Raw genomic sequence first — 12,646 nt, 5'->3', positions numbered from 1 at the left:
CTTGATAATTTGATATTGTATGACAAAGATAGACTTCTCTGCACCATATAAATGGTTTAGGATGATCTTATGAATAGTATATATGACCTCATAAGTAGTTACTGTTATTTGCATAAACAAAATTGTTATCAAATTCTATGTTGTCATCCCATTGTTTAAGAATGACCCATTGGAATAAAATTATTATACGTCTTACCATAAGCACTCTCTATCAAATTATATGTTGGCATTCCCTTTGCTCAATTACTCATAGTCATTCTAGTACAATCACAGTATATACCATAAAATTTGGGATGTGCACCTGAATCTTCAACAGACATGGTGAATGGTGAAAGCATCTACGCAAATCTTCTATTTTATATGATAGCAGCAGGACAATTATATTACTTAAACATAAAAATATAATATTGAATATTGAAACCATTCATTCATATTCATTCTTACTATTATATCTTAAAATTTACAAATATTACCAATCAGCATTTTTCCTTCCCTAATTACAAGAGTTATGGTCAAGTTACATTTATCCTAATTACAAAAGTTATGGTCTTTAAGGTGGTTCAGATTCTATTCACCATGTTGATTTTCTCTAAAATTCCCCATTTGAAAATTTTCTCCCCCTCACTCCTTCATCCATAGCTTCACAATGATTAGCCATCAAGGATGTTGCACACATATGGGTCCGATACCAGTATCAATCCAAATCCTACACCACACCGGTATACTTGGCTACTTCGCACAGTCATATCAAAATTTAGAAACCATCCTTTACCTAAGGACTCAGAACCTAGGTGCAGGGTCAATGCAACTCTGTACCCTTGTTAGTAACATGAGCTGCTCTTCTGCTTGTACTTTAGAAGCACAATTTGATGACAATGTAGCATTTGTCAATGCCTTAGAGGGGCATGACCTTGGGATAACTGTGGTAGCATCAGAAGGTGTGAGATACTTGTTTGTCAAGTTTAGTTGAACTGAAAATAGTGAGTACACAGGCCTATGGTCTGAGAATTTGGACTCTCCTCTAACATAACACATCTGTTTTAGGCCATCACCTTTCCATAGAATCCTATCACACCTGTTTCGATATCACACAGAACAAGGTTTAAATCAGTCATAATAGTTCAATAATAAAACATCATCGGTACAACAATAGCTTTAAATAATAATCTTTGAGTTGTCAAAACAGAAAAAAAAAGACTAAAAGTATAAATTTTGGTTCAGTGAAAAGGGGTGTTGTTAGTCATAGAAAACGTAACACAGCATCATATTATGTGTATTCCATATTATTCTGTTAGCACAACAAATGCTACCTTAATGTATTCTTATTTGCAAGGATCTTTCTACATCAATAGAAACCATTGAATAAAATATGAAGAAATATGGCTCATTACTAACGTGATGGCGAATGAGACATAATTTAGTACAACAGATCTATGCTCTAATTTTGTAGTTTCGATTCAACTAGGGAAAGTCTAATCTGAACATTGCAATGATGCATATAATAATCGTCATGTAACTAAAGGTTTCAAAATATGAACATGCACAACCTTTGTGGATATCAAAATGCATAGTTTAGATTAACAAAGAATTCTAAAATCTTTACCAAGCAGGAGTCCTTCTTTTCTCCTTACACGTTTGGGCAACATAGTCATCAGAATTGGCTAAGTATTTGTAAGTTGGGGCAAAGCATATCCCTCCTTCATTCCAGCCTTTAAATACTCGACCACCTCTCTGCTCTATCCTTAGCTGCAAAGAAGAAAAATACTATCATCACACACTCTCCGAAACTATATTTATTGTTGGACGAAATTCATATAAGATCGAGTTTCTGTGTAAGAGCTTTCATAGGAATTTCAACAATTAAAAATGTGTCGAAATTAAGTGCTAAAAATTTTGTGCTATTCATATTGCCCTAAGCAACTATATATATATAATAGTAAAGTTAATTACCTGATCCTTTTCTAATAGTGCTTGCCAATTATTATTCTTTAGTAGCTCATGTGTATCATCATAACCAGCAACAAGCCGATAATTCAAGTCCCCAAGCCAAACAACATTACTACATATACCCAAAAAAATGAAATTAAAATATGAACAAAGAAGCATATGTAAATAGTAGATTGTTTAGATGAACAATGATCCCATATGTTGTCTCACGTTAATGATAATAAAACAAAAACAACAGTAATAATGAAGTTTGATTAATATGTATCTTCATTGGAATGAGACAACGTATGAGATAGGACATGAGACAACATGTTCTATGTTCTTGATTAGATATGTTTACAAATGAAGAGAAAGGACCTACTCATGTTCCAATATGGTTTGAGGATGACAAGGAGATTTAAAAGAGTGAGGAAATTTAGTTTTCTTCAAGATTTCTGAGACGTCTAAGTTTCTTCGAACCTCATCACCATCTTTCTCTCCGGAGGCCAAGTGAGTGCAAACAAAGCAAAACGTGGTGTTGTACAATGTCATGCTTATTGATATTGAACCCTGTTTAGTAAAAGCATAAAAAAATATAAGCAATCATAACCATACCTCTGCGAAATATGAAGCAACAACTAAAAGCATTTTCACCCTTAGGTCCTTACCATTTACAGGAAATGTCAAATTATATGGAAATCCTTGTCACGACTTTAATTTTAATACACAACTAATGTAAAAAATTATAGAGTAAATATATATTTCAGTCTTAGAGTTTTATCTCTCAATAATTGAAAAACCTAAAATGTTTTAAAAAATTTCTAATGCAGGTCAAGTTAATCATTTTTAACATCAAATTAGTCTATCACAAATGTTATAAAACATGCTAAAAAAAGATTAATTTGACCTACATTTGAAATTTTTGTAAATCATTTTGAATTTTTGAATTTTGAAGGACCAAACTAATAAAGTAAAAAAAACATGAAAGATTGAAATGGGTATTCCTTCAAAATTATAATATCCACCTAACATACATAAGTGTCTTTGACCGTTAAACTAATAAACTAATGCGTTTTATATCGAGATATTATATTATCTATTATTCATATTTAATAATGATCAACTGTTGAAAAAAAAAGTAATTAAAATGAATAATGTAGTAATTATGTATAAATCAATACACCACATAGATATTACACTACTCATAGTCAACTATTATTAATAATAAAAAATTGCATGATATTGCATCACAATTAAATCATAATAATTAATAAAATAAATAGAAAAAACTAAGGAAATGCTTAATGCACCTAACTTAAATGTGATTATATGAAGAAAAAATTTATAAAAAATGAGCTCATTTCTAAATTAGAGAAGTAAAGATGCAAGATTTAGTGAAATAAAGGTAAGAGCAATTTATTAAGTCAAACATATATAATCCTAAGTTTTTAATTAGAAACTTTTCAACATATATGAAGAATACACATGTTATTGATATAATAAGCACATTGGAATAACGAACCTTATTTCCAAGATAGCCCATGATGCCTCTACCAACACACGACACCTTCATATTGTTAACATGTTTGTAAATATCAGCGCGTACCCATACGCACAAGAATATACCAACCATTTGCTTGCTTCCTGCTAGGCAATACCCACCCTCATCCCTTGGGCTTTTAGGATAATTTTCATCATTCTCCAACTCAACTTCTAAAGATAGGAGTTCTGAGAAACTGGGCTTGGGCTTTGGGCTTCCATGTTTGTCAGGCTCACAACTGTTATTATATGTGGTAGTGTTCAAGGCTTCTCGAATAAGGCCCAGCCACTTTGATAATGGGCCACTGTCCTCTGGCCCAAGCACGTTCCCTGCATTTAGTGGCACTATTTCTTGGAACCTAACAAAGGTGCAATGAAATATTATCATTATACTTTTACTGTTGTCCCCCCAAAAAAGCAAGCATGGATCATTTAATACTCAGGGAAATCAATGGTAAAATAATAATATGAAAATGTCAGTGTATGAGTTTGATATATTATTACTGCACCATTAACCATTCATGTTTAATACAAATAAATGATAGATAATGTATTTATTGTGTATAAATTTTTACTAGATATTGCACCCAAAAGAATAATCCGAGCCAGTTTCTAAAGATATTGGGCAAGTGAATGCAGGTTAATGTGAGCATGTTTGTGTTGTGTGGTACATGTTTCAACATTATCTTCTAATAATACATCATAATAGACATATATAAATAAGTGATTCTGACATATGAGAGCACTGGGGTCACTCAGTTATTAACAAGAGTTAGAGACTTTAAAGTTTAAATCATAATAAGTGACCATTTTATGCCAATGATAAAATTCTGAGATTGTGAAAACCGATAGTGTAATTATGAGTTTGGTTTGTGTACTTGTCAAATATTGAAAGTTTCTTGAAAGCATAAAGAATAAACAGGTGGGATAGAATAAAAAATGAAATAATAAAAGAAAACACTCAAGTAGTGGGTGGGAAACTGGGATAAAAAAAAGAAAGAAAATTAGTGGGTGGGAAACTGGGATAAAAAAGAAAGAAGATGGGGAGAAAATAGTTGGTTCAAATCCTCTCCTATATGAGAAGGTCGAGTACTAGATAGGAATACTATATGTGATACAAATAAATATTGAAGGGTTCAAATTTTAACTTATTTTTCAATTAAGTTGTTTTGAAAAAATCACAGAATTATATTTTCATTTATTTTCTAATAGTAAAATGTTTAGTATCGAATAGGAATCCAATTCAAATTAGATATTTTTTTTTATTTTGAAGGATATTCCTTTATCCTTTCCGGGTAATGAATTAATTTATATCCGATTGTAGAACTATCTTTCGTAACAAATATCGTTCTTAAGAATCGAACTCTAACCTTGTGGTCATCTTGGGAATTTAGAGGACATTTTTCAATTAAATATGTATGAACAATAGAGTTTTCACATTAAGATGGCATCATTCAATATTGACTCACACAAAACATAAAAGTAAACTCATAATATGAAAACTTGATACTCATATTCAACTCAGAAAAAGAAATGTACCCAATAACATATAGATCAGCGGGTGAAGGAGACTTCAACCAATCCCTTAAGTTCAAACCATCATTTGGTGACTTCCCTCCAACATTCCATGTCCCCACGAATATCCTACACACCACACATTCAAATTCTATATCACATTTTCCAAGTCACAATTTTTTAACAAAATAAAAATTAAAGAGAACTTCAAAATTTTAGGTTAGCCACATATTATTTGAGCAATATGATAGAAGTATATACCTAAGGTCGACAGCATCAGTGACAGAAACGTGCGTTGCTTCATTCCCAAGATCTGACCCTTTCATTCCATTTGTAGAATCCATCAACCACCCCTCTTTCAAAATAACCCAAAATCAATTATTTCAGCATGCATAAAGAAATAGTGTACACCGATACAGTGACTTTTGCTTTAAATTTAACAAAAATATATAACAAAAAACTATTAAATTTAAGAAAAATGAACATTTCATTACTTCTTTTATCCCCACATTTTTTACACATGAATCCTAATAATTTATTATATACTTATCATTTTTCCATGGTAAAATATTTAATCAATAAATGTAGAATAGATTTAAGTTTTTAAAAGCTATATTACATAAATGATTTCTCTAATGAAACTGGAACTCGGTTGGGTCATAAGAGGAGCCATTCACAAATGTCTCATTGTCTTCCACTTTTAACCTCTGAGAAATAGTTTAGAGTTAAGATTGCATGTATCTATATTAAGTGAAAGTATCATATACTAAATTTTCTTTTTTATCTTTCACTTTTAATCCATAAATTAATAAAAATGTTCTCTTACGAATACTTTGTAAGAGAAAGCTGGTTAGTCAACTTTCAGTCATTATGAAAGTAGTGGAATCTTTATGATATAAGTTAACTTACTTTATAAGAAAAATATAATTAAAGACCCCTTTTATCAAATTTTGATGAATATAAAAAACTAAGCACAATAAATATTTATTATTTTCACCTGTTGCTAACTTGCCAGCGCTGCTCCTTCTATTAAGCCACTTCCTCACAGCTAATTTAGGCCACGATGACTGAAACCAGAGATTTAAAACAAAAAGACAATATATTTTCGGCGTAAAAATTTATATGTAGATAATAACAATTAAATATAAATAGTATAGAATACAATAACAATATATCGAACTATCATTAGTACATACATATTTTTTTTTTAGTTTCTATTATAACTTCTTTGTGCCCGTGATTGAATACCTTAGATATCTTCTTTGACTCGGTTCTCATGTTTCCTCCACCTTCGGATCTCTCAAAACTGAAGCCAAATCAGTTAACGATGAAACAATTAGAACAAATTGAAATGAGAAATGCATGTGGCTAAGCTAAATAGAGATTCTCTGAAAGGGAATTGTTATATAACAAATTGAGAGATTTTGTATTCATTGAAAGAAGTCATACATGGAACTGAAATAAAATAAAGGGGGTCTAAATAACTATTTTTATTCGTACGAATAGTTTTTTATGTTATTCATTAAATTAAAAAGCTTAAAGAACTGTTGAGAGGTTTTGGACGGTAATATATAAAAGACAGTTTCTGTTTTTTTTTCTGAGTTCCTAAAAAGGAAAAATGAAAATGAAAATGGGTGATAAAATATCATTATCAATTAAGTATATATTTTATATGACTGCATCATCCATAATTTCATTATTCTATTCATATATTCAAGAGTCAAGAGCCAATAATAATCAAGTATAATTAAATGAATATCATATATATAATTTAATATGAATCTTTACCCTCACTGCATGAATATTACACTAATATAAGAGAGACTCAATGTTATTTTTGGAGGAATATTCTTATTCTTAATATTCCCAGTTTGCTCTTTATGATTAAGAAAACAGAACAATGTAGAGAATAGAGATGAAAAACTAAACAACCAAAAAAGGTGCTTCATATTGAGATCTAGGAAAAAAAGATTGAGACCTCAGTCACCATCTGTTGAAAAGTTGCACCTTTTCTGAGTTTCCTCTTCCAATCCAAAAACACAACTCTAAGCAAAATTTTCACACAAAGTGGCTTATTGCAACCCAAACGAAACGTACATGAATATATGATATCAAAATATCTTGAAGAGAGTGGCGAAAAATGAAGAAAAAAAGAGCTAAAAATGAGTGAAAGTCTTTGATAACATAGAAATAACAAGAATATATAGAACATTGGGAGTTAGTTAGAGAGTGATAAGTGAACATTTTAATGGTATGTTTGGGTGTTGGTGATCGGAGGACAACGAAGGGAAATGCTTTAAAGCTGAAATACATTTATAAAATGACATTCAAATTTTTTATTTCCTTTCATTTTACTTTAAAAACTAATTGGCAAACAAGTCGAAAGAGGGGTAAGCTACAAAATAGTGTAACTTTTATTTTATTTATATACTTAAATATATTATGAATTAGAAAAGAAATATGAAAACAAATGAAAAGATGTAAAGGGTATAAACCTAAAGCAAATAAGCTTTGCAGCAAATGTAACAAAAGAAGCAACCAACACAGAAGTGGACAGAAAAAGGCACTTACAATAAAGGACAAGAAAAGGGAAAGAAATTTGAGTTTCAGAGAGAATGATAAGAAAAGACTGTTTAAGATGCCACTTTCTTTTTAGTATTGTAAGAGAGGAACAAAGTGAGAAAGAAGAGTAGTATGTATCAGCTTTTGCTTGTTTCGCTTTCTTGGTTTGGTGCAGTTTTTGAGGGAGAAAGAATAAACGGGAGAGAATGGGTGGGTTTCCTTGGAAAAGTAAAAAGGAAATACTTGGTTATCAAATTTGTATGTGTGTTTGCATACACTCAGATTTGTGACTCAGGAGGAGTTAGGACAGGACTAAGAGTCAAGATACTCACATTTGGTGTGTGTATATATATATTTATATATATATATATATATTGTTATATTTATTCAAATGTGAAGTCTCATATTGGATGCGATAATGAGTGAAATAGTTTACAAGTATAAAATATTCATAAATTAAAATTAATGTCTTAAAATTTTGGTTCAAGATGTGACGTCTTATTTGTGGCTCTTCACTTTTCTCATACTCCAGTAACCATGAAACCTCCTAGTGGTTGAAGACTTTCAAGTTGCAATCTGGTCAGTAGTATCAGAGTTAATGGAACTATTGCATTAGAGTTTTGGAGATTTGATTCCAATATATATATATTATATTTAGAAGAGAATAAACTATCTCCTTATATTAGTAAGAGATAAGTTATCTTCTCTATTACTAAAATGGTGACACATATCTTATTTTTTAGTTTTTAGGTTCTTTTCTATAGAAAATGGTTAAATATGACACATGTGATGATTTTAGTTACGTAAGAAGATAATTTATCTTATGAGAATATACTTTATTCTATTTTAGAATATCATTATACTTCGTAAAATATTATAATATGTAAGATTATAAAATGAAAATATAAATCAATTGATTAAATTTAAATGAATAATTTTTTTTGCTTTTTTATATTTTGTTTTTTCATAAATTAAACTTGTTATCCAAAGGAAGCCTAACAAACATGTAGATAGGAATTGAAGGCAAAGCCCACTTTATTGTGGTGATGGGTGTTAAGGTCTTTTAAAAAATACTAATGTAGAAGATGTTTAAGGGTTAATTAAAGTAATTGTGCTGCAAATCTAGGTTGTACACCTTTCGTGGGAGGCTTATTTGCCTGGTAGTACTGTTCCATCCATTTTCATCTGCAGAGGAATTATAGATGGCACAACAACAAAGCCCAGAGCCAGACTGAATAGCCTAAAAGATTTTCTGGAAAGGGTATACAAAATTTTCATTTTCCCCGTTTCGCTTGGCCTTTTGCCCGTGTTGAGATTTTTGCATATGACAAGTGAATCATATCATTCAAGTAAAAAAACCGGTAAATACCGAGATATCATTCTTAGAGAGCAAATCTTATCGATATTATTCTCTACAAAGGTAGATTGAGTACATATGTAAAATGATTTGAATTGATGATGTTCATTGTATTGAATTTATCTAAAATAGTTAATTGAAAGTGTTTTTCTAATGTAAAATTAAAATAGTTGGGATTGACTTTCACCATTCCTCCTCTTTGTAATCATTAGATTCAATTCTATAAAACTTAGGAAGTTATAGATCTTGATGCAACATCTTTGAATCATTTGCATCAATTCCTTGATTACAAAATCCTCAAATAATTCATCAAATATCAATTTCTTGGATATTTGACAATTTATCTAGCATTAAGTCCAATGTAATAGCAATTCATACATTATTGTCTATTCCTAGATCAATGATACATCACGACAGATTATAAAGATTTGATTCCAAGTTTCACTTCCTAGTTGAACTTTGATCCAATATCAAGAATCTAATAACTATTTAGAATCAAATATTAAGCAAATGATAAAATTTCCAAATTCAAAGTAATTGAGTACATATTCGAATTAAATCCAGGAAATATAAGAGTTAGAAGATTACATTCAATCCCAACACTAAGAGATTTAGCCGTTCATCCTATGCATTAAAAAGATTAAACAGTGTAAAATAAAATAGATCTAGATCTAAAATTGTTCACACAACTCTCTCATCTTCTCTATCGTGTTTCTCACTCTAAAAAGCATGAAAAGTAGCTTGAAAAATGATCATAACCCCATTCACATTCGTGCAACCGCCTATATTTGATTCATAATTTTTCCTCTCGCTCAAGCTAGAGATTCTCGCTTAAACGAGAGAGACAATTGTTTTGAATAAATGTTCCTCGCTTGGGCAACAGGTGTGGCCTTGGCGAGAGATTCACAAGGGTTTGGCCTTGCACTTTTGGTTTTGTCGCTTGAGCGTTAGGTTCTCGCTTAGGTGAGAAGGTAAACTTTGGCTTGGGCGAGGAGACCACTACTTCTTTCCACAATCTTCAATTGCACTTTTGGTTTTGTCGCTTGAGCGTTAGGTTCTAGCTTGGGTGGCCCTCTGACAACATGATATGTGTGCACTTCAATTGCAAGTAGAATAGCAAGAATACTACTCAATTCAACCAAAGGAACTCTCTTATGCTCACAGGGTAAGTGTTTCACTCAATTCTTCACAAGATCTATACAATTTGACTTTGCCTTTCATTTTAGTTATGCCATATACACATGCTCAACCATGGATCTCAACATTTTAACTTAAAGTTGTAATGATACCTAACTACAAAGAAACTTGGTTTTTCTAGGATACAAAAAGGAGGTATAACATTAGTGCATACTCATACTTCCTTCACTAGTTGACTTGAATTTCACTTCCAAATTTCTTGATACCAAACCATAACTTATGATATCAACCATTTGATTCTCCCTCTTCTTCAGTTGACCCTTTCTTTTGAGTCTTGCCTTTTTGGCATGATTCATATATTATTTACTTTCATTTCATTGTCTCATGCTCATCATTCACACAAACTTGAAGAAGGAAATTCTTTGATTCAGTTTCCAACTTAGATACATAAATCACATGTTCAATCATTGCCTAATATTACAATTAAAAACCATATGCATTAATGATCTTTTTCCATAGGTTTTGGGATTGATGTATTTCATTTCGGCTAGGGTGCATGATTTTAAAAAATAATTCAGCTCAAAGGTGCTACAAAGTATTATATTCATAATTCACAAGGGTTGGCTTTCTCGTTGTAGCTTAAGTCTCATAAACTAGGCCTTAGTCATTTCCATAATATTTCATGCTTAATGACAACAAAAAATCAGGCAAAGCTAATTGATAGAATCCAGCAAAGTCACTTATATGTGTTTAGGTGCACTCTCTCACCAAGTTTAAGGTTTTGTTCCATTGATTAAATTGCTTATTATTCAACCTATTCAGTTTGTGTTTGATTAATGCATCCACGTCCCGAAGTCAGTCAAACTCCAAACCCTAATCTCTTCCATTCACAACTCTACACATTTCTCTCTCTGTTTTTTTCTTTTCTAGATTCAAGACACAATTGGATTTTGATTTCTTTTTTTTTTTTACCAGGGGCACTTTATTAAACTAAAAACATCACTACTAGACACACTAACATATACATAATTAACCACACTTGAAGCAACAACAACTACACATATAGTGACACATAGCTACTTAAACATAAATAACTTGAAACAAAAAAGAACTAGTTTGTTGTTTTCATCATATGCTTATCATCACATCATATCTTCTTCATCATCATCTGCATTATCGTCTCAATCTGCACCAGAACCAGATGGTCCACCAGCTCATGCCTCCCCTAGAAATGTAGGCCTGACCCCAGGCCATGGATATTGGGTAGTGAAATCCTCAAGGCTCATCCAGAACTAGTTGTTTGGGTATTGGATCTGGTATGCTGCATAAAAGCCCTACTATTGGTGCATCTGACCCTGTCTGAGGATGTCATTCTTGAGCTCCATATGCTCCATATGAATAGTAAACTGATCAATTTTATGCTCAATGGTTAAGTTATGGTGTTGATGTTGCTGTTGGTGGTGGTGCTCCTGAGATGGTTACGACTGTCCTTATGCTCCATATGAATGACTGCTTTCCTCTTTGTAGTTCTGTTGGATGTACTGCTTAGTAATAGTCAGCTTGTTTTTTAAGTCGGATTGACCTGGACTCCATGCCTAGCACAAAGTGTTGTAATCAAAAAGGAAAAGCTCATAGTCCATTTCTTACTGCCCTTTGTTGCAGTCTTGTAAATCTCATTTGCAATGATCTGTGCTACATCAATTTGCATGCCCTACAAGATGCTGCAAAAAGATTGAAATATGATTTAATGTCTCAAAAAAAGGTGAAATGTAGTATGGTTTGTTCAACTTCATATAAAATATCAATTTTTTTTTCTTAAAAAAGTATCTTCAACTACTTTATTTAATTTTTTTCTATTTTATTATATTATTCTTTTCTTTTTTATATTTCTTATCAATGCCAACAACCACTCGCATGTCTACTAGCCCGTTTTAGAATGGGTAGGACATGCCATTTTGTCTGTTAAGACAATGTGTGTATGTCCTCACTCGCTTAAAATGTTTCGGGTATTTACGGACACGTGCGGAACGAGTTGGACAACCCATTTTTTCCATCTCTATGATGAATTATGGAAAAGCTCACTTTTTGGGCTCTAACTAATCGTGACAATATGGTAATATATGTAAAAGTAGTAATTCTTGTTAGAAATTCCTTAATGATTGGTGAAATATCAATCCTAAGATCTTGAATTTCATGATTCTCACGCACATATATGAATCAAAGGGTGCAATGTCATACCCGAGTCCATGTTCCTGGATGTGCTCCTTTGATCCACATTTCTGAAAGAGGTTTTGTGGTATGCAGGCCTTCCTCAACCAAATCTCTGATTCCTCTTAGGACTTGCGGTTTTCACTCTAATGGGGAGATGAGAAAACTAAATTTGATTTGGTGTATTGGGGACCATAACCTTCCTGATGTGTTAACTTATAGGGTTCCCATTATCCCCTATGGGTTAACCTGATGGGTATCCACCCATTAAGCCCATATCCGTTATAACCTTTTAGAAATCTAAGGGGTGTCAGTAATTAGATCACTTATAATGTAACCCCGAAAATAAATAGCTGATATCATTGTATCAAATATATGATGCTCACCTTAATTAGAAATTTA

The 12,646-nt window shown here is 31.7% G+C and overlaps 1 protein-coding gene across 1 annotated transcript; it reads right to left on the bottom strand.

The window, feature by feature from the left end:
* Window positions 408-7,777, bottom strand: LOC109334828 (type I inositol polyphosphate 5-phosphatase 8-like). Its single transcript, XM_019570798.1, has 10 exons — window positions 7,552-7,777; window positions 6,229-6,286; window positions 5,978-6,047; window positions 5,242-5,335; window positions 5,005-5,109; window positions 3,449-3,824; window positions 2,309-2,496; window positions 1,951-2,059; window positions 1,604-1,746; window positions 408-1,075 (listed from the first exon to the last, which is right to left on the bottom strand). The coding sequence occupies exons 2-10, from the start codon at window positions 6,256-6,258 to the stop codon at window positions 781-783; spliced, it is 1,410 nt and encodes a 469-aa protein (XP_019426343.1). The 5' UTR covers window positions 6,259-6,286; window positions 7,552-7,777; the 3' UTR covers window positions 408-780.

Source organism: Lupinus angustifolius, chromosome LG19 (assembly GCF_001865875.1).
Source record: "Lupinus angustifolius cultivar Tanjil chromosome LG19, LupAngTanjil_v1.0, whole genome shotgun sequence".
In the NCBI taxonomy this organism is placed as follows: Eukaryota; Viridiplantae; Streptophyta; class Magnoliopsida; order Fabales; family Fabaceae; genus Lupinus; species Lupinus angustifolius.
Note: the sequence above shows the minus strand (reverse complement) of the source record. Positions and strands in the feature narration are given on the sequence as shown.

Bases quoted from the DNA above. Each gene is read 5' to 3' on its own strand.
- LOC109334828 (XM_019570798.1), bottom strand. From the start codon at position 6,258: ATGAGAACCGAGTCAAAGAAGATATCTAAG. The intron at 5,336-5,977 runs GTGAAAATAATA...TTATTTTGAAAG, and splicing joins CGCTGGCAAGTTAGCAACAG to AGGGGTGGTTGATGGATTCT. The intron at 1,076-1,603 runs GTAAAGATTTTA...ATATCGAAACAG, and splicing joins AAAAGAAGGACTCCTGCTTG to GTGTGATAGGATTCTATGGA.